The sequence below is a fragment of the Protopterus annectens genome, chromosome 5.part1, assembly GCF_019279795.1.
Source record: "Protopterus annectens isolate FY-2018-M chromosome 5.part1, PAN1.0, whole genome shotgun sequence".
NCBI lineage: Eukaryota > Metazoa > Chordata > Ceratodontiformes > Protopteridae > Protopterus > Protopterus annectens.
In genome coordinates this window covers 735223598-735250656 of record NC_056736.1, presented here as the reverse complement: position 1 = coordinate 735250656, position 27059 = coordinate 735223598, and the positions used below count along the sequence as shown (strand labels likewise).

Genomic DNA, 27059 nt, shown 5'->3' with positions numbered 1-27059 from the left:
CCATTCACCTACCCTCACAATCCCCGAGTAGCAGAGACTTCCCTTCACATCCAGTACAAATGTAACCAAGTAACAATCCACTGCCAGTTAAACTAATTCTTCTAATACCCAAGCAACTGCAACATCAGCTCTTTCAATTTAATAAAAAATGGCTCCATTGGCATATAAAGATTCTCTGGTGGACCCATCCTATTCTCAAGTCTCCTAATATCACCAGTCATTTGTCCTGTCCATTGACATGGCTATCATTAAAATTGAAATTTACACCAACCTCTAACAGAACTGGCACTCCATTTTACTGTGATCCTCCAAACAGGCAGAAAAAAAACAGACTGACAGCCAAATCTCATTAATTTATCATGTTCAGTATTTGATATTTGTTTCTTTAAAAAATATAAAAATGCAGTCTTATAAAGCTTATAACATTATCCTTTTTATGAGATTTCCCATCCCATTAACAGTTCATGTAATTATTCTCACTGAGAATAGTATAATGCCACCTTAGTGTTAATGAACCATAACAGGCCAAAAAACGTAAGTCAATGCAATTTCTGCCATTTCCTGTTCAGGCTTACATCTCAATATAAAAATATTCTCAATATAAAAATATTCTACTTTTTATGATCCCTAATGTATCCCTAAAGTCTTGTCCTCCCAGCCTATGATCCCTCAGCCTATTCCCCAGTCTCTTACTATTTTTTTATTTTTATTTTTATTTTATATTATGTTATTATAATAAATATTATCCCGCTGTTGTTTCCTTCTAAAAGAAAAGATAATGCTCTCCATCTGCCAAATTTCTAGTCACTCGCAGACATCATCGCAATCATTATTACCAGAACTAGAAATCCTGACATGTCAACAATAATGTATAGCCTGTGGACCAGTTGTTTCAAAAATGCACAATTCTCTTTTAATCCCTTCTAATGAATGTCTAGAGCCTTGATCATTTCACCTGTTCGAGGACACTCACTTTTCCCTCTGCAAAGTTTGATTATTCCTAATTTTGCAATCTGCATGTTTTCCAGAAATGTAAAGTGAAACTTATTACCCTAACAATATCAAATAACTGGAAGTTATTTATGAAAAAGTCCAACCCCTTGCGAGGGTGGGGAGAAGCATGCATTCCTTCAGCATTCATCGACTTACCATAATTACATTCGCAGTATTCAATACACGACCTCACCATCTTTTTATATAACTAATATAAAGTTCTCCTGTCATTTTATTTATTTAGTGAGAATGATTATAACTACTTACTACTTTCTGTGTATCATATTACAAACCAGTATTTCATAGAGCAGTCACATTTCCTTCTTCTTAGCTCTCCTTTAAGGTAGTCCATATTTCCTAAATCAGTCAGGCATTACATTAAGGTAGTCCATATTTACTAAATCAGTCAGGCATTACATTAAGGTAGTCCATATTTACTAAATCAGTCAGGCATTACACCGTTAATGTGTGTCACGTCACTTCTTTGGTAAAATAGAAGTATCACAACTGTAACAAATGCAGAACTTTATTTAAAAATATCTAATATCAAAAATGGTAACTTTATTGTCATTAAAACAATAAATACAAATGTGGCTTCTATGCCAATTTGTTTGAGTATTGTGCTTTTTTCCTTCTGTTGCAATTTCTGCTTAAATCACATACGAATTCTTGCTGAACACCTTGTATGCTGGGGATAATCCTGCATATCCTACTTCTGCTTTAGGTTCCAGAAAATATGTGTTCCCATTGGGAATACGTCAATCACTTGGAATTTCATCATCTTTAATCTACATAGTTACATTGCTGGTTCAAATCTCCTTGTATTCCATAATGCTTCTGGCCTAAAGTCTTATTCTACAAATATTAATACACCATTACAAATGATCGTATCCAGTTTCCATACAAACGACAATAGCATGTCCCTTAGTGGAAATGTAGCATAACTATCTGCAAAGAAGGAAGGTATTAAATAAAGTCCCTTATTTTTCTGTCCATTCAAACTTTGTTTGTGTTGGTGATAAAAACAACTAAAAAAAAAAATATATATATATATATATATATATATATATATATATGTATATATATATATATTTTTTTTTTTTTTCCCCATCATCTCTTGGTCTTTGTAGTACAGGCGTCCCTGCATCACTCTTTTTTTCTCCTTGTAATGTGATAAGAATACCTCAGGAAAGCAAACCACTTTGTTATGAGAAAAAAATATTTGAGAATCATATATATATATATATATATATATATATATATATATATATATGTATATACACACACACACAATGAATATGCCATGATGAATTAACTGATGTTAATGTGATGTCCACCCTGAAACTACTACCCTCTCATCCTGCAGTATCTCCCCTCACCTCTAACTTTTCTTCATTCGCAGAGTAGTTAAAAATGCTTATAACTACTCAGCATGGTATCTACCTCAAACATATCTCTGCTTTTGTATCTAGGTTATCTATTAATGACTAACTTAGTTATTTTAATAAATATTTTGCAAAGTATCATCCTGTCTGTTTTTTTTTTTTTAACCATTGTATTAATGATGCTGTACTGTCTAACTATGATAGTTTATTTTCTCTCCTTATGTTGCAAGCTTTTCTTACAAAATTCTTTGCAGGATATATGTCAAAAATGCTAATCAGAATTGTACTATGTGGAGCTTTTCTCCCCGGGTCTCTGCTGAAAATGAGCCAAAAGCTCAGACAGACTAACCTGGTTAACAAATGTAAAATAAATAAATAAATACATGTTTTTGTGGTGTAGAATTGATTGTTTATCTTTTATGCAGAGTCTAAGTATTTTCAACATACAATGAAAAATGTTTAGGGGGATGTTCAACTACAAGAAAGAGTGATCGCACAGTAGAACAGCTTCACAAGTGTTCAACACCGTACTGCTTATGTAATTGACCATCTGTGAAATAATGAGGCAAGTAACAACCTTTACTAGCTGACTGTACTATTTTTAAATGCTCTTAGAACTCATGATCAAAGGAGACATAGAATTCATGAGGTCTGAAGATTTTAAAACGGGTTTCACTTTACCTTCATTGCCTGGCCCATCATTTTCATCCATGGAGCTGCATACTTTGGTAGACGCTAATGATGTTGAGGAACCACTGTGCTGAGAGCCCTGAAAGAAGACAGAAATGGCTGACCCATGAGATGTTTCATTTAAAGTGTGTTTTCCTTTGTTAGGAAACCAACTTGAAATGTTTTACTAGAAAAAAAATCGTTACATAGTTTCATTCTTACTTGCAGAGTAGAAGGTTCAGAATTCAATAACATTTTGACTCAGTCAGCATTAGTATGCAATCACATTAACAGCAAAAGCAGTTTATTTGTTATGCACAGACATTGATCTATAACACTGGTGTGCAGAGCAGCTCTGCAAATGCCACTTTTACAAGACAAACAGTCCAAAATCCCATTTGTACAAATTTGTAACATTCTGGTGGGGAGCAAAACTTCCCACACCCTTGTTTAAATGGATTCATGTACTCCCATCTGCCTTATCATCTCTAAAGTCTCTGCACCTTAAGAAAAGAATATTTCTCCTGCCACCCCTTATAAAGTTCTACCCATGTACTAATGTGGATAATTATCTCTCACTTCCGTCCTTTATAAAGTTCTACCCATGTACTAATGTGGATAATTATCTCTCACTGCCACCCCTTATAAAGTTATACCCATGTACTAATGTGGATAATTATCTCTCATGGCCACCCCTTATAAAGTTCTACCCATGTACTAATGTGGATAATTATCTCTCACTGCCACCCCTTATAAAGTTCTACCCATGTACTAATGTGGATAATTATCTCTCATGGCCACCCCTTATAAAGTTCTACCCATGTACTAATGTGGATAATTCTCTCTCACTGCCGTCCTTTATAAAGTTCTATCCATGTACTAATGTGGATAATTCTCTCTCACTGCCACCCCTTATAAAGTTCTACCCATGTATTAATGTGGATAATTCTCTCTCACTGTTGTCCTTCATAAAGTTCTACCAATGTACTAATGTGGATAATTCTCTCTCACTGCCACCCCTTATAAAGTTCTACCCATGTACTAATGTGTATAATTCTCTCTCACTGCCGTCCTTTATAAAGTTCTATGCATGTACTAATGTGGATAATTCTCTCTCACTGCCATCCTTTATAAAGTTCTACCCATGTACTAATGTGGATAATTCTCTCTCACTGCCGTCCTTTATAAAGTTCTATGCATGTACTAATGTGGATAATTCTCTCTCACTGCCACCCCTTATAAAGTTCTACCCATGTACTAATGTGGATAATTCTCTCTCACTGCCGTCCTTTATAAAGTTCTACCCATGTACTAATGTGGATAATTATCTCTCACTGCCATCCTTTATAAAGATCTACCCATGTACTAATGTGGATAATTATCTCTCACTGCCGTCCTTTATAAAGTTCTACCCATGTACTAATGTGTATAATTCTCTCTCACTGCCGTCCATTATAAAGTTCTACCCATGTACTAATGTGTATAATTCTCTCTCACTGCCGCCCTTTATAAAGTTCTATGCATGTACTAATGTGGATAATTCTCTCTCGCTGCCACCCCTTATAAAGTTCTACCCATGTACTAATGTGGATAATTCTCTCTCACTGCCACCCCTTATAAAGTTCTACCCATGTACTAATGTGGATAATTCTCTCTCACTGCCATCCTTTATAAAGATCTACCCATGTACTAATGTGGATAATTCTCTCTCACTGCCGTCCTTTATAAAGTTCTACCCATGTACTAATGTGGATAATTCTCTCTCACTGCCGTCCTTTATAAAGTTCTATGCATGTACTAATGTGGATAATTCTCTCTCACTGCCACCCCTTATAAAGTTCTACCCATGTACTAATGTGGATAATTCTCTCTCACTGCCGTCCTTTATAAAGTTCTACCCATGTACTAATGTGGATAATTCTCTCTCACTGCCGTCCTTTTTAAAGTTCTACCCATGTATTAATGTGAATAATTCTCTCTCACTGCCGTCCTTTATAAAGTTCTACCCATGTACTAATGTGGATAATTCTCTCTCACTGCCGTCCTTTATAAAGTTCTACCCATGTACTAATGTGGATAATTATCTCTCACTGCCATCCTTTATAAAGTTCTACCCATGTACTAATGTGGATAATTATCTCTCACTGCCGTCCATTATAAAGTTCTACCCATGTACTAATGTGGATAATTATCTCTCACTGTCATCCTTTATAAAGTTCTACCTGTGTACTAATGTGGATAATTATCTTTCACTGCTATCCTTCATAAAGTTCTACCCATGTACTAATTTGGATAATTATCTCTCACTGCCATCCTTTATAAAGTTCTACCCATGTACTAATGTGGATAATTATCTCTCACTGTCATCCTTTATAAAGTTCTACCCATGTACTAATGTGGATAATTCTCTCTCACTGACGTCCTTTATAAAGTTCTACCCATGTACTAATGCGGATAATTATCTCTCACTGTCATCCTTTATAAAGTTCTACCCATGTACTAATGTGGATAATTCTCTCTCACTGCCGTCCTTTATAAAGTTCTACCCGTGTACTAATGTGGATAATTATCTCTCACTGCCGTCCTTTATAAAGTTCTACCCGTGTACTAATGTGGATAATTATCTTTCACTGCTATCCTTTATAAAGTTCTACCCATGTACTAATGTGGATAATTATCTCTCACTGCCATCCTTTATAAAGTTCTACCCATGTACTAATGTGGATAATTCTCTCTCACTGCCGTCCATTATAAAGTTCTACCCATGTACTAATGTGGATAATTATCTCTCACTGCCATCCTTTATAAAGTTCTACCCATGTACTAATGTGGATAAATCTCTCTCACTGCCGTCCTTTATAAAGTTCTATGCATGTACTAATGTGGATAATTCTCTCTCACTGCCACCCCTTATAAAGTTCTACCCATGTACTAATGTGGATAATTCTCTCTCACTGCCGTCCTTTATAAAGTTCTACCCATGTACTAATGTGTATAATTCTCTCTCACTGCCGCCCTTTATAAAGTTCTATGCATGTACTAATGTGGATAATTCTCTCTCACGGCCATCCTTTATAAAGTTCTACCCATGTTCTACAGTGATTCCACCATTCATTCCAAGTTCAGTAGTACAGGGATCATGAGTGAACATTGCAGCAATTTGTAAAAATGTTTGCTTATGTAATATTTATATATATATAGATATATATATATATATATATATATATATATATATATATATATATATATCTGCACATATATATATATATCTGCACACACACACATATATATATATATATATATATATATATATATATATATATTTATATATGGATCTATGGCAAATTAATGAATTATCATAACACTGAGCTGCAAACGGTGAGATGGAAACGTAAAAAAGTTTATATTCACAAATGTCCAGATCATCATAAATTTTCCCCAAGTAAGTAAACAATAGCCCAACAAAGCTTAAAAAAAAAAACAAAGCAAATAACCCTATCCCCACCCCTCCCAACTAAATATACCAACTCTGAAATTACATTACAGTGGTGAAAAGGGCAAGTTCACTACATTGGCCAACTGACTCCTTTCGCAGGAAAAACTTACAATGATCTGGACGTTTGTGAATGTAAACTTTCATTGTTTCCGTCTCACCATTTGACAACTTGACATTTTGGCTTTTCAAGAAGTTAAAGTAGATCCATATATATATATATATATATATATATATATATATATATATATATATATATATATATATATATATATATATATATATATATATATATATATATGTGTGTGTAATCTGTGTGAAGTACAAGCAAATAAAATAATTGAATTACAGGCTTCATAACATTCTAATACTACTAAGCCTTAAGATACATTGCTTTATATATAATTTAAGAAAACAGAGCACTCAATTAAAAAAAAAAGGTTGCAAAAATACAGTCATAATATTTCTATGGGCTATTCATTCATTCATTCGTTCATTTAATCATTAATCATTCATGCTCCAAATTACTTTCCTAATCCATTAAGTAAGCAAGTAAAACACAGCAGTGTATGGATGTAAATTTAGTAGCTCAGTTGAAAAAAACAAATAAATGAAAAAAAAAAAAAAACACTGAAAACCACAGCTAATACGTCACTTTAATATGGAAGTCAAAGTTTCACCAGAAGCCTTTCTGGAGAAAGTTTGACTTGCATATTAAAGGGAAGTATTAGGTGTGGTTTTCAGTGGCTTTTTTTTTTTCATTTATTTGCTTTCCTAGTCCAACTCAGTGTCCTGGCACTCTCTGGGTGCATCCCAGAGGAAACAGTCCTGAAGAGGGTGCCATATCTATAGGTAATTTGGAGGAGCTCTGATTCAGCTCGAGAACACTACTTCAATCATTTTCTTGCTCTATATACACATCAAATCAGAAAATGCATGAAACAGTTTGTTTCTTATTACTACACCTTATGGCACACTCTTAAATAGGTTTTAAGTTACATTATGCATGCATTATTTTAGTAGTGCATAGAGGAATACATGTTATGTGATATATGTGTTGTTTTAATTGTGCTTAATAGAATACATTATGTATATGTGCAGCGGCCACTAATAGAATGAATAAAGATGAACTCATTTGCTCATGTTTTTTATGTCTTGAGCTTTTCTACTCAGGCTGACACAGAAAAGGGGCAAAGGTCCAGTTGGACTGTCCCAGTGAAGAACAAATGAATGAATAAATAAATAAAATAGTTCGTTTTAGTCTTTTTTGTGGGTTTATAATAAACAAAAAGCTTGTGGTGAGCTGACCCACTACTAATCCCCTACTATTATGTCTTAGTACATGAATTTAGTAATACAGTGAAGGTAAGGGATTTTAAGGGGGTGACAGCAGTGACTGGAAATTCAAAATCAAAGTTTTCTAATGTTTTGTTAAGTGGTGATGGCTAGTGGTATAGTTTCAGTGTTGCTCTAAGAACAGTCTGTCAACTGGTGTGGCCGTGAGCTGTAGTTCTTGTGGTACATGGTTCGATTTCATTAGCCCTCATTTGCCTGCTATGAGACCCTTTTCAAGCCACTTGATTGGCCATTACTTCCAGGTCGCCCTTGAAATGGGACTGTGTGTCCAGTGGGCCTAACTTGTTAATACGTATTATTATTAGAACTGTTTTTGTAATCATCACGATGTGTTCTTAGCCATTTTGTCCACATTATTTATGAATGTTTAGCACAGAAATGTTTTAGAACACTTAAATGTCATTAATTATGGCTTATATAAAAAAAAAACATGTACGTTTGTGAATTGTTTAAAATGCTGTACAAGAAGCAACAAGTGTGCATAGGTGATCAGCTTTAACAATTTTGGACAGTCATCAGCAACACTTACATTTCTGTTAGTCACTATTTTCTGATTGTAATGTAACGTATTTTCTTTTCAGATTGTGCCAAGATACTATTTTAGTATTTTTCCTCACCAAAAGGATAAAGGGTCTCAAAAATATGTCTTATGCTGCCCGACTGAAAGAACTCCAGCTTTATTCAGTCTCATACCGCTTGCTCAGAGGTGACCTGTGCCTGACATATAAGGCCATGTCAAACCCAGATTTGATGAATATGCTTCACCTCAAAAAAATCTAGATCCCTCAGAACCACAAGGGCGGGAGACTTAAACCTTGACACGGTTATAAATAGAACGTGCTGGAGGGACAGATTCATCACCCAGAGACTCCCTATGCTGTGGAACAAAATCCCGGTACATGTGAGGCAGAGCACCTCGCTGGCCTTGTTCAAGAGGAATCTTGACCAATGGATGGGAGATCGCAGATATACCCCAGGGATTACTTCAGTGTCACTGCTTGACAGAGGCACAGAAAAATGATAGGCATAGTTTTTATTCAAACTAAAGGGGTGGCGAAAGCCACATAACTATGGGCTAGGCTTATAAATGCCCTTGGGCAGATAGCCTAGTATGAACCTATGAACCTATGAACCTATGAACCTATACGAGTCACTTACAGAAATGCAAGTGAAATATTCCAAACCATTGTGGTCCTCAAAATAACTGCCACTGATGACATTTGTTACATGTAGTAGAATGTAACACAACATAGCAAATAGTGATACAAACGCAAGTTGTCCCAACACAAACTGCAACTGTATCTCTGCCCTCAGCTTCAGTCTTCTAACTTTAACTGTATGTCCTTTTATGCTAATATAGGACAAAATACATGGCTCAGACGGTAAAGAATTTAAATGTGGATGCATCAATTTCCACATCACATCTGCTGGCATAATATGTATTTGCTGTTGATATATTGTTAAAAAATATGATTAAAAAAAACAAAATGTACTTGAAAATGTTAGCAGTTAAATAGAATATGAGAGTCGCAGTTCTGCGCTCTGAAAATTGGTACTCAGCTAATGAAACAAATCATTGTGTAGTTAAATGTTGCAAACTAAATGGCCAATGGTACTTTCCAAATGTATTTAAAAAAAAAAATTCTGGAACTGTGCAAGATTGAATAACAATCTGTCAGAAATGCACCTATTTAAACAAATATTTCTGTCAAGTCCTACTTTCACTGCCTTTAGCTTAGAATAAAATATGCCTATTAATAATTTATTTGTGTCCCAGTTTTACAGTTTAGTTTGACAATATACAACAGCTGAGTGCAGTTTAAACATGCCACATGTAGGACAGTATTAAGATAATAAACTTGCTCTCCAAATTAACTGGCTGTAGCTTCAGTAGAGTTATATTTGATACCAGATCTTAGATAGAAGGAAAGGAGTTATTAAATCTGTTAATCATAACAGGTGGGTAGAGTATCTCAAACATTATGCCTTAGGAGGTGGGTAGAGTATCTCAAACATTATGCCTTAGGAATTATGTGTGTGGGTGTGTGTGTGTGTGTGTGTGTGTGTGTGTGTGTGTGTGTGTGTGTGTGTGGGTGTGTGTGTGTGTGTGTGTGTGTGTGTGTGTGTGTGTGTGTGTGTGTGTGTGGGTGTGTGTGTGTGTGTGTGTGTGTGTGTGTGTGGGGGGGGGGTTATGACAGAAGCTTATTCATGACAGGTCTAGAAATACTTGCCTTTCCTTGGAAATGCAAAACCAGTTTGTAGCATTTGATAGATATGGACCACTGTTTCCAAGTACTAACTTCACACACACATCCTGTACAGAAACATTTAAAAAGGTGGCTGTTAACCTGCTACAATGTGGCCGCATCCCCCTCCCACTCTATGTATATGTGCATATATTTACTTATTTATTTTTTGTTGACTGGGTTAATCCCAATAAGCTTGTGGCCTATTTGTTCTTTTTTAATTTCTCCAAATCTTTTGGGTTTCTAATACCATGATGGGAATGGACCCCATTCCTAAGTCAAAGTACAATTAAATTCATGAAATTAGTATTGTTTCAATCTTTGATGTCAGCCAAAAGTGTTCTTCACAGCACCCGCAGTGTGCCCAGTAATGACTCTCTCTGCTGATCGTATGGAGTTACATGTATTGGTAACATATCAGAATACGATTGTAGACTCTTTCTTATAAGACCCTTTGCTCTTACTATGATTGGAACTGTTTGGGTATCTTTTTTCCACATTGCTCTCGTTTCTGCCTGAAAATCTTGACAATTCTACTTTTGTCTTGTTTTCACGGACCACTATATCTGGCTTTCTTGCATCTATCTTTTGAACTGTTGATAATGGGTGATCCTATGTGATGTAGGCTAAATCATTTTGTACGATGCTTTGTGGTTCATGTTTCCAGTGTGTTTCTGCCACTTCACTACAATAATGTTTGCACAATCCCCAGTGCAACAGTCTTGCCACATTATTATGCCTTTCAGTATACAGTCCTTCTATCATTATTATGTCACAACCAGCAACAAGGTGTGTGACTGTTTCCAATTCTGTTTTACAAAACCTATATTTGTCTATTTCTCCCACATGTTCAATTGACTTTGTAAACCAATATGTACATAGCCCACTATCTTGAGCCACCAATATTAACCTTTCATCTTTTGGTTTGACTTTGCCTCTCCTTAACAATTCTTGCATTTGATCCTGATCAACATGAGGTTCTTCCAGAAGTTTTCTATACTTGCAACTATATTATACATTTTCCCCATTTCTTGCCTTCTCATCTTTCACCTTATATTCTTTCGTTTTTATGCACATTCAGTTGCTGCCTGATTTTTATCTACTTCTGATTTGATTTCCATTCCTGCTTGATGCCGATAAGCTTTTCCTAGACTAAGCAGAGTCATTATCTTAGATTTACTCTCCTCATGTTTCCAAACTTTCACTACGTTTGTGTCTTATGAGGTCAGCAGATATTTGTGCGGTCGCACGACTGCAGATCTATACATGTAATCAATTTTAAGGAGGTCCATACCTCCTTTGGAATGGGCAATGTATAATCTTGGTATGCACTGATTTTTATAAATCATTTGTTGAGCATGAAGCATCCTTCTTGTTTTCCTGTCTAATCTATCCAACACAGTCTGGGGCCAATCAATTACTCCAAAACTGTAAGTTAGGACAGAAAGAGCAAATTAGTTTATATCTAGAATTTTATTCCTACATGTCAATGCTGTTTTCAGGATTAATTTAAGTCTTATAAAATATTCCTTACTAAGTTTTATTCACATTTGTTCAAGCTTTATTGTTGATCCTTCATCAGTTCCCAAATATTTATATACTCCCTCTCACTCAAGTTATTTTATATCACATTCTTGTCCTAAACTGATGTTTTCTTGGTGCTGCAGTTTTCCTGCCTTAAAGGTTACTTTTGCACATTTATCAAGACCAAATGACATTCTTATATCATATGAAAGAGTTTTGACTACTTGCAGTTGTGCTTTAAGTTCCTTATCTGATGAGTTATACAGTTTTAAATCATTGACAAAGTGAAGATGAGAGTCTTCACACTTTGTTGTTTTCTAGGAGCCAAATTATAGCCATGGCCTAATCTGTTAAGTAGACAGCTTAAATGGTTAAGGGCAAGATAAAATAGCAATGGTGATGGGGAGGCACCCTGGAATATCCCCCTTTGAATTTTTATCCCAGGAATAATAATTTGCCCTTTATCATGGCTTAATTGCAAAGTGGTCTGCCACTGTTTTATGGTCACTATAATGTAATTAATCAGTGTAGGGTGTATCTTATACATTTTTAAGTACTCTTTTATCCATAGGTTCATAGGTTCATAGGTAGGTACTAGGCTATCTGCCCAAAGGCATTTATAAGACTAGCTGGAATGTGTTGGCTTTCGCCGCCCCCTTAGATTAGTTCCTTGTGCATCTGTCCAGCAGAGCCATTGAAGTGATCCCTGGGGTAAACTTTCTGTTTTCCATCCACTCGTCAAGGTTTCTCTTGAAGAGGGTTAGTGAGGAGCTCTGCCTAATGTAGATTGGAATCTTGTTCCAGAGCATGGGAAGTCTCTGGGACAGGAATTTATCCCTCCAGCACATCCTATTTATTGTTGTGGTGAGGTTTAGATCCCTGGAGCATGTGGCTCGAGGGGATATGGTTTTCTTTAGGTGGAGCATGTCCATCAATTCTGGATTGGACATGGCCTTGTATGTCAGGCAGGGATCACCTCTGAGTAGGCGGTATGAAACTGAGTACAGCTGGAGTTTCTTCAGTCGAGCTGCATAGGGCATCTGCTTGAGGCCAGTAGTCCTCTTGGTGAGGTACTTCTGTGGTCTTTCCAATTGTTGCAGGTGTCTTGTAAGGTACATCCCAAATGCGGCATTGTACTCTATGATGGGTCTGATGAGTGATGAGTAGAGGGGCCCAGTGACCTCTTTCGATCTGGATGCAAACCCTTTTGTGATTAGGTGGGCCACATAGAAGGATTTTCTAACCACTTTGGCAATGTGATTATCAAAGGAGAGGTTACTATCTACTTGGGTCCCCAGATCCCTTATTACGTCTTCCATATTTAGGGGACTACCACCTACGTGGTAGTTTGTGGGTACTTTGTTTTTTCCAAAGGGAATGACTATGCACTTTTTGGCATTTAGCTTGAGGCTATGGTTTTGACACCAGATATCTGTCTCAGTGAGACCCTTTTGAAGGATGTCTGTGTCAGCCAGAGAGTCAATTATAGCCCCTTGTTTTCAGTCATCTGTGAACTTGGTCAGCCACAGTCCTCCTGTGCTTGCCTGTACCTCTGAGAAGTATATGCTGAACAGGAAGGGCCCTAGGACTGAGCCCTGCGGAACATCACTTGTAACCGGTTTAGAGTCAGACCTAGCTCCTGCAACTCTTATCATGTGGGTTCTGTCCATCAGCCTGTTGGCAGCCCATCTCGTGACATAGGGGTTTATGTTCAGGCTGGTGAGCTTGTCTATAATACCTGAGTGGGGAATGGTGCCAAAGGCCTTTGCAAGGTCTAAGTAGGCTGTGTACCACCTTTCCCTCGTCTATAGCCTTGGTAACTGTCTCAAAGAAGTCCACCAGGTTTAGGAGGCATGATCTGCCCTTAACAAAGCCAAACTGGGTAGGGTCCAGTGTTTGGAGGTTTCCAATGTCTCTGTTAATGAGATCCATGATGACGCACTCCATAGCTTTGCAGACCAAGCTAGTCAGGCTTATAGGGTGATAGTTCCTGGGGTCCATTGTGGCTCCACATTTGTGGAGTGGAATAACCGTTGCTGTGTGCCACTCTGTGGGCATGTAGCCTGTGGAGAGGCTGAGTTTAAACAGTATGCTTAGGTGAGGGGTTAGTTCATTTTTGAGCTCATGTAGGATGCAGACCGGGACACTGTCCAGTCCCATTGATGCTGCATTTTTGGCTTTGGAGAGGGCTGTTTTAACCTGAGTCTCTGTGATTTCAGGGGCACTACATTCTTCTGGTATAGTTATGGGCTCTTTTGGGGGTGAGAGGTGGGTGATGTTTGCACTGAACCTGTCTGCCAGGATGTTGGCTATATTGGTCGGTTCATTGTATTTTGAGCCATTCTGCACTAACTCCGAGCAGATCTGAGAATTGCCGCTTAAATTCTTGACATAGCTAAAAAATGTCTTGTGGTTATCTTTGGAGTCCATGGCAATTTTTCTTTCGAAGCTAGCCTTGGATGATTTTATGAGGGAACGTAGTTTCTTGCTGATACTGATTAGGGATGTCTTCCCTTCTTGGGATTTTACTCTTTTCTGTACTAGTTTCCTCCTTCTATTGTACAGCTTGTTTATGGCAGGAGTCCACCAGAATGGTTTCCTTTTCATGGAGGAGTGAGTCTTGGTTTTGTTTGGGATAGCACGATCCATGCATTCTTGTAGGTGCCCATAGAGTTCATTAGTAAAGGATTTTGCAGCTTGGACAGTGTTATCCTTTAGCATGGGGGCTTTGAAACCTCCCATCTCGGTCTTAAGTAACGTAAAGTTTGCTATTGAAAAGTTTTTCACTGTGGTTTCTTTGACCGGGGGTGGTGGTGGTATGTGGATATCCAGAGTGATTAGTTTATGGTCAGATCTAACCAGCGAGGGGTTGACCTCCAGTGTGGAACATCGGTCACCCATGTTGGTGATGACCAGGTCCAATATGTTGTCACCTCTGGTGGGGGTGTTGACCAGTTTATCCAGGGCGTTTGAGTTTATAAATTTTAGGAAATGTTGGGCAAGGGAGTTTGTACTTGAGTAGTTCTCCCGGTTAATGTTTGGGTAATTTAAATCACCCAGTATCAGGGTGTTTGGTATGACCTTTATGTTTCTCAGTGTTTCCAGGAATGCAGAGTGGGGGTCCTGGGACATGGTGGGTGATCTGTAGCAAGCTATAATTTGAATAGCAGTTTTACCCATTGTTAGTTGCATGTTGATGATCTCTGTAGCATCATGCTGTGCCACTAACCTGGAGGTGTGGGTATCCTTGATGAATATGGATACTCCCCCACCTTTTGTATTTTGGTCTGGGATTTGTGGCTGAAATGTATGGTATGAGTTGTAGCCTGGTAGTGCTGGGGTGCTCTCTGGAGCCTTAAACAAGGTTTCTGTTACTGTACATATATTGATTTTCTCCATACTGAGGAGTGCCTTGAGTGCATGCATTTTGAGGTTTAGGCTTCTGGCATTGAGTAGCATTACCCTCAGTGTTTTGTTACTTGTGCTATTTATGGTGGTGGGTTTGTCTTTTGAGCCTTGCCTAAAAAAGGCACTATGGGGGTGGCAAGAGCCTTGACCAGTATTCGAAAGCCTAAGGGTGACAGGTGCAAGCCGTCTCTAGTGAAGCAGCGTGGCTTGTTGAGCATGTCATCCCAGGCTAACAGACACTGGATCCCCTTTGAATCACACCAGAAGCTTAGCCAATTGTTGAAATTGATATTTTTTTCTCTATACCATGGTATCATTCTTGGTGAGGGCAGGATGCTACTCAGGGTCAGAGTCATACTGGCTTGGGCTACGTGATCAGGGAGTTCCTCCATGTCTCTTTTCATTTAGTCCAGGGAGGTATGGCTCAGGTCATTTACACCAACATGGACAATGACAGACTCATATTTGTACTTGTTCTGGAGTGACCTGAGTACTTGTGTTATGTGACGGATCCTGGTACCTGATAGGCAGCTAACAGTAACCTTCTCCTTGTTCAGCCTAGTGAGTGGGACGTCAGTGTGCCTGACTACACAGTCACCTAATACTAGTGTGTTGGGTATGCTATTTTGCCTTAAGGGCTGTGATTGTGTGGCACACTGGTTTTGTGAAGCATGTGTTTCATGGTTTGTGTTGGGGGGTGGAGGTTGCTTGGATGTCTGCTTTGGAGGTCTCTGTTGCTTCTGCAGATTTTTATTTAGAGCCTCTGAGTATGTTTTCATGTATTTATGTGTGTTTTTTGCCGGTGCTGGTTTCATAGGTCTATGTGAGACTGGTGGTGTGATGCAAGTAATTCCCTTCTCCTCTTGACTGCCTGGTCCAGTCTTGGGTTGAGAGAGCTTAGCCTCCAGTTTGGCTGTATAATTGCATTTCTCGCATGTATTAGTGTTTGGTGGAAGGAGGAGATGGTTGTCTGTGTACATGAGGCAATTGTAACATTTCCTCAAAATGCCCAGATTCACCAGTTGGACCAGAGAGTACACCTGAAACTGCCCTTTGGACATGCCTGGATAGGTACTGTGAACTGTTTTACTGATTGGCTGGTAAGGTCGAATAGAGAGCCTTGTCCTTCTCTACAGTATAGGGGGGTCTAGTGCTATGGTTTATTAGTGCTTGCTATGAGTTTTGAGTAAGTGCCGGTATGAGAAGTGAATGGTTTGAGGGTTTAAGTTGAACGTTTGTGTAGTTCCAAGGGAAGAATTGAAGAGTAGACTTTGTGGAGCTGGGAATAGTTATACCCTAGCTAACCAGCGCTGCCCAGCGCTCAAAACCACGCAAATGCAGGTTTTATAGCAGGGAAATTAAAGAGATAGAAATTAGCCCAAAATGGCCAATAAACTATTAATTTCTGGGCTGAAACTACTCCTCCAAGCTGCTCAAAGCTCCCTCTCTCACAGTGAACAGAGAAACTTCCTTCTATTCAAGTAAGTATGGGCAAACACAGAAACTTGTAACACAGCCCTGAATTCAGCACTAACCTGAAAACTGGACTATACTAGTTTAGAAGGGCAGGAAAACAAGTATTTTTTTTGTTTTTTTCAGAAAATAAAGCAGATACAATAAAAAAAAACACTTTAAATGCACAGAAATGGCTATCACACTTGAGTGTGTAGCCTACAACAGTTAAACAGGTAATTTAAACACAAAAACTACTTTATTAAAGTGCAGGCAGTAAAATAAGTACAATATGTAGCTGAAACAAGCTTTTTAAATCACAGAAACTTTAGAAAATCTGTGTTTTAGGCAGAATTAGCTAAAGACAGCAAGAAAATGCAGAAAAATTATACTTAATCACTCCAAAGTCTCCCTTTTGTCTCTCTGCTGCTGTAGAACTCTGCAGGGCACCAGGCAGGAGCTTGCTGAGCTGTATACTACCACAAAAACCTTGCAAATGCAGGTTTTATAGCAGGAAATGAAAGAGATCGAAATTAGCCCAAAATGGCCAATAAACTACTAATTTCTGGAATGAAACCACTCCTCCAGGGACAGATAGGCTGCTCAAAGCTCCCTCTCTCACAGTAAACAGAGAAACTTCCTTCTATCCAACTAATGTATGGGCAAACACAGAAGCTTGTAACACAGCCCTGAATTCAGCACTAACATAAAAACTGGACTTTACTAGCTTAGAAATGTGGGAAAACAAGTATTTTTTTTTTGGTTTTTTTTTGGTTTTTTTTCAGAAAATAAAGCAGATACAATCAAAAAAACACTTTAAATAAACATAAATGGCTATTACACTTGAGTCTGTAGCCTACAACAGTTAAACAGGTAATTTAAACACAAAAACAACTTTGTTAAAGTACAGGCAGTAAAATAAGTATAATATGCAGCTGAAACAAGCTTTTTAAATCACAGAAACTCTAGAAAATCAGTGTTTTAGGTGGAATTAGCTAAAGGCAGCAAGAAAATGCAGAAAAATGATACTTAATCACTCCAAAGTCTCTCTTTTGTCTCTCTGCTGCTGCTGTAGAACTCTGCAGGGCACCAGGCAGGAGCTTGCTGAGCTGTATACTAGCACAAAAACCATGCCATGAATGTGACATACTATTAAATGCTTTTTTATAGTCAGTCCATGCCATACTTAATTATTCCCCTTTTTACAGTTCCCCATTATGACTTTATTTAGCAACAGATGATCCTTTCTTCCATATGACTTTCTTTTATTACCTTTTAATTATATTGCCATGATTGAATTTTCTTCTAAACGACTATAAACTCCATCACCAACAATTGCAGTGTATAGTTTATACATCGTCGGAAGGCAAATTATTGGTCTATAATTTTAAGGATAACTTGTAGGTTCACTCTTAAGTAGGAGCATTGTTTTTTCTTGCTGTTAACCAGGTTGGTGTCTGCTCAGGGTGTGCATATAAATAGTTCTTACTCATGACTTAATCTTTGTGCAAAGACGTTAATATGTTTTTACCAGAATTTAGGTACTGCATCTTGGCCTGGGATTTTCCAATTGGAGGCTTTTCTTAACTTCATCTCAATCTCTCTGGCTGTTAATTCATCCCATTTCATATCCTGTACATTTGAACTTCTTATTTTTTCTTTTACTTCTTCTATCCATTTAGCATCTTTGTTATGTTCCACAGGATCTTCATAGATATTTCTCCAAAATGTATCTATTTCTTCTTTTTTCGGGTTTCTTTCAATGCCTTTTACCTTGGTTCCCAATTCTCTATAGAACGTTTTAGGGTCATCTATAAATTCCTGATTTTGCACTTTCCCTTTATATTTCTCTGTGTATCTTTTAAGTTTTCCTGCCTGTGCTGAGATTTTTAGTTTATCATTTGCAGTTTACAAGACAGATCCTGATCCGTAATAATACTGCACATTGCTTTTATCCCGTATACCTTTCTGAGTATTTTAGTTGATCTGTTCCCTCTTCTATATTTTTCTAATAGTGACACTTGTCTTAACTGCTTTATAGTTTTCTCTATTTGATACTTCCATGATGGTATTTGATTTCTCCCCCTCCTTTTCTTCACTACCCTGTGTTCTTGTGGTAGAATTTTATCTGTTATTAATTTAGCTGCACAATAGTATATCCTGTTTACTTCTGTTATATCGCATGGATCTCTATGGACAGTCCTAATTACTGTGTTCATGTGTTTTATCAAACTTCAGACTTTTTGGGTTTTATTGACTTTTTGCATTGTATATCTTTCATTGATCTTAATATGTCTATCTATCTCTATTAAATCAAGCAACTCTTCTCTTAGCTCATTTTCTTCTAAACTAAGGGCACATTTTTTTGTTCTCCATTCTCTGTGGACATTCTATAGAGAGTTCTATAGCATCCTGCTGAGGCACTTTCTCTTCAGTTTCATCCTGTGTCATTCGTTGCTCTGTCATATGGGAATTCAATGGCCTACAGTATCACTCCACAACATTGACTGTGTCAGACTTTCCACATTTTCCTGTTCCCTCTCTTGCTGTCCATCATGAAGTGAACATTTATACTGGTTTCCTGTGGAGGGCTCCAAAATATCTTCATGTAGCACCTGACCAATTCCCTCCCTTTCCACTGATTTACCCTTAAATTGGATGTCTATTGCTCTATCCTGCTGTGGTGCTTTCTGAGTTAGATTTTCTACACTGAATCCTTCACTTCGCAGGTACTCCATAACCTCAATTTCTATTTCTTTAAGTTTTCCATTATTAATCTCCTTTTCTACTTTTCCTCTTTGTCTTCTTATTTTTTGTATTGTAAAGTTTTCTTCAAATATCTTTGGTGCTGGTCTTTTTGTATTGGTTAGTTTTGCTTTCTCCTTTGCCTAAATATTACACCATATTAAATCTGTTTTTCTTTCCCATGTCCATATTTCCTGTTCAGATGTTTTCTGATCTTCCTGTTTCTCCTTACTTTGGGGGCTCACTCCATCATGCTGTGATGTAACCTGTATTAGACTTCTACACCAAATCCTTCACTTCACAGGTACTCCATAACTTCAATTTTTATTTTTTTTAACTTCTACTTTACTAATCTTCTTTTCTAAATTTCCTCTGTGCTATTATTTTTTATTGTGAAATTTTCCATATCTGGATACCGTTGCCTATATTTCTCTTCAAATATTTTTGGGGCTGCCTTTTTTCTGTTGATTAATTTGGCCTTCAAATTTGCATAAATATTGCACCCTAGCAAATCTCTCTTTCTTTCCCATGTCCATATGTCTTTTTTATAGGTTTTAAAAATCTCTAGGTTTTGTTGTTTATATTTTCCTCAGATTCTTCTCTTTCCAAACAGATCAAAGTTTATTGGTCTATATAATGTTTTTCACAAATCTGTTGTATAAATGAAGACAGATTTTTATTTGAGGCTTCTGACAGTTTTTTCTTATGGAAGTATTTTTTTTCCTCAGATTTCTCTCTCAATCTTTTTGTATATCCTGTTTCTGGAAATTCTGGGCTTTTTGCATACTAGTAACAATACATCATTTCTTTCTTATCCTCAATAGTCCACTCTGCTGTCTTTATGGCTATTCTTTGGCCTATCAGTTTTTGTGATTTGTGTGGGCTGCTTCTTCCTTCTAAAACAGTGGGGGGTGCATCCTTCCCCTGAGCCTGGCCTAGCCTCATTGTAGGAATGTTTCTGTACTTTGAGGATTCTACACTGTCATTTTTCCAGTCCTGGCACCAGTGTGCCTAAAAGGATTGGGCACTTTTTTATCCTGGGTCTTGTGCACTCAGCTATCTTTTTTTATTTTTGACCTACTTCTATCCATGATATATGCTATATAAAATACAGTCTTTATATCAGCATCATCTTGGTGAGACTTTGTAAAAAAAAACAGGGCCCACATCATTACAATACTCACCAAGACATGAGAGTGAATTCCATTTCAGCAATACTACTGTCTTTTGCTTGCTGATTTATCTCTCCATTCAGACTGCTATTTTCTTGGGTGATTGAGGTGATGTTCATAAAGGCTACAGAAAACTGAGTCAGGACACAAGGGAAATTTCTACAGTGAGGAAAGTGCAACTTTGTCAATCCCTTCTGTTTCGTGATCTCACATTAAAAAAAAAATGACCAGTTCAGTTTCCATGAACTATACAATGTTTTTTTCTGTTTGACCAAAGGGATTTTTGACCTCAGCAAGTACAATCATAGATATATATACATATTTGTATATCTACACACACACACACACACACACACACACACACACACACACACACACACACACACACACACACACACACACACACACTTTGAGTGTTTTAGCCAATTATTAGGCTTCCCAATATTAGAGTTGAGTACATTCATCCTCTAGATGTGGAGAGTCCAGTCCCCGATCCACTAGGGTGACAGCTGTCCACAGGGGTCATCATTTAAGCAGACTTTGGGAAGTTTGGGTCTCACTAACATCCTGGCAATGCAGTCATTTTTGTGTCAAGTCCTTAACCCCACCTCTGCTTAGTTAGACTTGCTACTTGTACAGCTGCAGTGACTCACACTGCCTTTTCCATTCAAATTTATTTATTTTTATTTACTTTATTTATTTGCCTTTTGTTAATCGGGTTAGTCTGGCTGGGCAAAAGGCCCTTTTTCAGCAGAGACCTGAGGAGAAAAGTTCCAGTACAAAAATAAATTGTTACAATCCAGTACAAAAACAAATCTTTACAATGAAGTACAAAATTAATCAAGACAGAAGTTAAAAAAATGCACAATATTATACATAGTAGAAGAATAAAGTTTTCATTGATACATGGTAGGAGAACAAGCAATCTTGGATACAAGAATATATAGCACAAATAATACATAGCTAGAGTGAGAGAAGGAAGAGAGAAGATAAGCCATGGCAGAGGTGGTAGGTTTAGTATTCAAGTAGGGTCATTGCAGGGGAAAATCCAGGTGTTTTGCAGATATTCCTTAAGTGCAGATTTGAAACTATTTAAGCTATTGAATGATCGGATATGGAGAGGTAGTTTGTTCCAAGCAGAGGTAACAGAGTGACTTTATAGTATTTTGCCTATGGGTATTTTTTGAGTTCGTAGATTTGGAGGAGATGTAGGTCAGAGCTATGGAGTTCATGGTTGGGAGCATAGGCGGAGATGAGATTAGTAAGAGAAGAACAGGCTAGGAGTTGGTGAAGGATGCTGTGGGTCAGGTAAAGCTGAGGTAGAATGAGTTGATGTTGAAATTCTAGCCAGTGAAGTTTTTGTAGGGAAACAGTGGTGTGAACGATATGGGAGATTACTAGCAAATCTAGCAATCTTATTGTATGTGAGTTCCAGTTTAGTTGACAGATTTTTTGGAGGTTTTTAAAGATAGGAGCAGCATATAATAAGGTAGGGAGTACATAGGCTTGAGCTGAGGACAATTTAGATTCTTGAGTTAGGAATTTTTTGTTTCTATAAAGTAGTCCAAGTTTCTGGTCTGTCTTTTTAATGCAATTATTAATGTGGATGTCAAATTTAAGCTCATCATCAATGAAAACCCCGAGTAGTTTAGTATAAGACTTGACTTTGATAGTGGTGTTATTTAGAGATGAGACAGAGAAGGTGGATTTAAATTGATGTAGAGACGTGGAGAGGAAGAGAAGGAGTTTTGTTTTATTGGGGTTGAGCAGCAGTTGATTAGACATAAGCCATTTTTCTACAGAGTGAAGAGATTCTTGAGTGAGAGTGAGTAGGTGAGATAGATTGCCAGAAGTTGAGATGATGGTAGAGTCGTCAGCATATTGTATTAGTGTGGAGTGTAGGCAGGATTGGTAAAGATTGTTTGTAAAGATATTGAATAACAAGGGTCCCAGGATGGAGCATTGGGGGACACCTGTTTGGATGGGGAGAAATGAAGAAGTTGCAGAGAGCCATTTGACAGATTGCAGTCGATCAGATAGGTAACTAGAGAACCAGCGGAGAGAAGAGTTGGAGAGGTTCAGGTGAGCTAGTTTGGAGAGAAGGAGGTTGTGAGATACAATGTCAAAGGCTTTAGACAGGTCAAGGAATAGGCATGAGGCTAGTTTATTATTGTCAAGAGATGCAGCAATAGAGTGAGTGAAGGATATTAGAGTGGTACTTGTGCTGTGATGAGGATGGAAACCATGTTGTGTGGGGGGTGAGGAGATTTTCTTGAATGAGGTAAGTAATTAGCTGTTTATGCATGCACTTTTCAAGGATTTTAGAAAGTGGGGATAGAATAGCAATAGGCCTGAAGTTTGAGGGGTCAGTGGAGATTCCTCTTTTGTGTCAAGGGATAACAAAATATTTCTTCCAGATGTTAGGGGACAAGGTGTTCCTGAATTGATCGATTAATAAGAATGGAGACTGGGTCAATGATGGAGGAGGCTGCTAGTTTGAGAAAGAGTGGTGGTAAATTATTGGCAGAAGGGGAATAGGGTTTAGGTTTATTGAGGGGGTAACCTGGTATAAGAAGTTGGGATAGGTTTAAAGGAGAAAGGAGCAGAAGAGGATGGTGGGGGAGAGGTGGTAGTGTTGATATTTGAGTTTGCTTTTATCAGATTCTGTATGGAGTCAATGAAAAAAGAGTTCAAGAGTGGCCGTTTCAACAGGAGTGCTGTTGGGGGAGGGGTTAGGAGGAGATGGGTTTCCTGTGTCAAGGAGCTTGTTGATTGTGTTCCAGAAATTTTTAGGGTTAGAGTGGGGTTATTTTGTGCATTTAGATAAAATGTTTTTTGCCAAGGTTGATTTGTTTTTTAGTAAGGTTACACAGTTCCCTATAGAGGTGCAGACTGGATGGAGTTTAAAGTTTGTGCCAGGTTTTCCAGGCACTATCCCTTCTATACATGAGGGAGAGGTAAAGTTTGTTTTAGCTCTTATTTTCCAGATGGGGGCCAAGGAGTTAAGAGTATCCAGGAAAATGTTATTAAATTCTTTAACAGCTTAGTTGAGGGGGGGGTTAAAAAGAAAAGACCAGTTGATGGAAGAGAGAGCTTGATTAAATATGTCAGGGTTGAAGTTAGATAGGTTATGCCAGTGTCTATTCATGTGTGAATTTGATGTTGGAGAGGGGTGATGCAGGACTGATGTAGGGGGGTGATCACTGAGAGGTATCAGGGAGAGTAGAGGGGTTATGGTAGAGGCCAGGGTGGGAGGTAAGGACCCAGTCTAAGGTACAGCTGCTATTGGATTGTTGGTTAATATGAGTATGTTAGTTTCGTATGAGATGGTTTGAGAGATCCAAGCAAGAAAGTGTTCCAGGGTAAGGATGTTATTGCCAGGAGGTATATAAATGGTAGCAGTGAAGACTGTTTTTTTGTTTATTTTTGCATACTCTCAAATGCATACTGTTTTGTACGTACTAATGACAGCTACCACAAAGCAGTGTCTTACTGCGTTGAATGCCCACCCTCTGGATGTCCATTTCATGACTACCTCTCCTCTGCAGGTTTGTGACTATGTGTGTGGAGCCCTGTTCCATTCTTTGCCCAGGATAAGCACACCCATCTTCCCTTATGTGCACCATACAGCTCCAAATGCATTAATTGATCTCAGGTCACCTGGTCCATAAGTATAGTTTTAGCCCTCTACATCATGGCACTACCTATGACTTTAAACTATTTGCCAGGGAATATTTCAACAGCATTCTGTAAACCGCTAAGTAACTGAAGCAATTTGGGATGGTCCCATTGCCTGAGCTGTGTAGGTCTTCAATTCACTCTCACATTAATCAGCCTTTGCTGTTAGTGATGAAGGGTGATGCAGTTAAAAGACAAGTGAAAAAGAACCCTTCTTGTCTCCCTTCAGAAGAGAAAAAGGGATTTTATACGGTTGAAACTGAGTAATCTCTTTATTCTGATTTGGAACCTAAAGACAAATTTTTAATCATCTGGTTGTCTCCAAAATCCATCAGTTTTACAGCAACTGTTATTTAAATGACACAATACTTCATTTGGACTACTATTGACACTCTTTCCAATGAAGAGATATATGAAAATAAAGTGTCTACCAGAATCAGTATAGTCAATATTTACTTTGTGTGAAACTTTCAACATACATGTAAAACTAAAAACTATGTCCAGCCAAAAGCTCCCAAGATAGCTGGCAGATTCTACAATACTCAGAGAGGCAGTATATTTTTCAACAGCCCAAAAGGTAACCCTGTTACAGTATCTTTCTTTTACTCTTCAAGTAAAGAAATCTATGGCACATATAACAACCTATCAAAGTTCAGGTCTGGAGAGCCAGCCCATTGCACAGAGAGATAAAACCCTGACTGTATCACAGTAGATCTGAGTTTGAATAGCAGTTCATCAGAGATGGATGAAGCCTTGAGTGCATCATAAGTGGCCTAAGTTTGAATAGTAGCTCAGGTATGTGTAGGACCTGGCACAGGAGGATTGGAGTGAGCTTTCACTGCTGTCTCACTCATCTTTTTTTTAGGGTCTATATCATATACTCAAACTGCAAAAACACTGAATACCACAACATCGAACTCCAAACCACGAAATGTAATTACTCTGAAAACTGACAACATCGAAAAACAGAACTCCGAATGGCAACAGTCAGCCAGCTTCACACCCGTACAACAATGTAACCACACACAAACACTTCACAGTATTACTAATGTGGGGGGCTTTGCCCCCCACACCCCCAACATGGGGAGCTGTGCCCCACACCCTCCCTACTTAAATATACCAACTCCGAGATCGCACCACAGTGGAGACAAACATCAGGGTACAGAAGGGCCAACTATGACCATTTGTAGTTCCGATCTTCGCAGTTTTGTGTTTTTGAACTTCTTACACTTCGGTGTATTCAGTTAAATGTTTTGGTATTCGACATTCACAACATTCAACTTTATGATATAAACCCTTATTTTTTTAACCATAAATCTAAGTCCTTTTTTGGATTGGATGGGAAATGGGAAATTCACCCCGGGGATCACTTCTGTGGCTCTGCTCGACAGGGGCACAGGAAAATAAATTTCTTGGGTGGCGAAAGCCAGGGTACATTTTTTGGCTAGGCTTGTATGGGCCCTAGGGACGATAGCCTAGTACCTACCTATGAACCTATGAACCTATGAAACATCTTTATTAAATGTTCACCTATAACATAGGCAATCATACATTTATATAAATGAAAACAAACCATATTGACATAATTGTAGTTGCAAACTATATACATTACTTACAATCTATCTAGTCTTTATCAGTCAGACGTTACATATCTCATTCAAATCCTGCCTCCTTTTTATCCTTTTTCCTCCTCTGCATGTATTGTACCCATAATTCCCACTTTTTTCCTATGTAATTTCCTCCTAATCTTTTCTAAAGATCCCAATTACAGTTGTTTTACCTCTGTTGCTATATTCACTACTCTAAGTAAAGTTGGTTTAGACTTTGATTTCCAGTTTTTAGTAATTGCTTTTTTGGCAGCCACCATAATTATGCTCAGCAAGGCCTTACTATGTCTAAGCAATTCCAATTCTGTATCATAGCTAAAAAAAAAAATAATATTAATTTTCTTAGTTACACCAATTTGCTCACCCAGTATGTCTGACAGAGCACTCTGCAAGGAATCTTTAAAGTCTGCCAATTCATTACACTCCCAGAAAATATATTCCCAGTTACCTCTTTCTTCCCCATCACACCTCCCACATTTGCTGTCTACCTGAGGAAAAACTCTTTGGAATCTACTTGGTGTATAAAAATACCTATGTAAACACTTCCAAGCAAAGATCCTAAATCTTCTAGACTTTGTTCCATATTTGGGAGACATACCTATATCCTTCCATTGCTTCTTTGTGAATTGCTTATCCAGTCTCTCTTCCCAATTCTTTCTGACCTCCTCTGATTGATTCTTATAGTTATCATGCAGTATTTTGTATGCTCTGCTAATTCTTCCTTGTTTAACAGCAGCTTCTGTGTTGGATTCTACTAAAACTTCTACCAGTGCTGGTCTTGCTGGCTCAGCCATCTTGGGGGTAGAGGGGTGGATCTAGCTCACCACATTGGTGAACCTATTGCAGGACTAGGTGTTACCCCCATGGTGGCACAGTCAAATGAGATGGTTCTGCCATGTGCAAATCACAAAGTAAGTCAAGGGGAAATCAGCAGGCAGAAGCATGCTTATCCTTACAGGGGACCACACAGTGAATCCTGGAAGAGCTGACATGGTGGTAGAGGGGATATGCCCCCCCAGGGAGGGGGATAGGCCACCTCACAGGACTTTCAAGCTGGATCAATCCATGCCATTTGATTCTCAGCATGCAGTAGATAGGCTGACTGAGGATTTCCAGGCTCCAGGCTGGAATAAATGGGCCATGGGTTTTTTGCCTCACCTGGGTATTCCTGGCTTCAATTACTGTGGAATGAATTAACTGATTTGGTGCATGTAGGGGAACTATTAAGATCAGTGCTGTAGGGATGGAGGATAACAAAAAAAAGTTAAGTTTTGGAATAACTGTAGGAAACTGTAAAACAAATGCAGACCACATTAAGACAAAAACAAAAC

General features: G+C 38.0%; 1 protein-coding gene across 5 annotated transcripts in view; it reads right to left on the bottom strand.

Moving 5' to 3' along the window:
* DCLK1 (doublecortin like kinase 1) overlaps window positions 1–27059 on the bottom strand; it is a 2564464-nt gene that overhangs the window by 299180 nt on the left and 2238225 nt on the right. For all 5 annotated transcript variants that reach the window (XM_044073374.1, XM_044073373.1, XM_044073375.1 and 2 more), the window contains exon 7: window positions 3060–3147. In XM_044073374.1, coding sequence (XP_043929309.1) covers window positions 3060–3147 — 88 coding nt within the window. The remainder of the gene's footprint in view (window positions 1–3059; window positions 3148–27059) is intronic.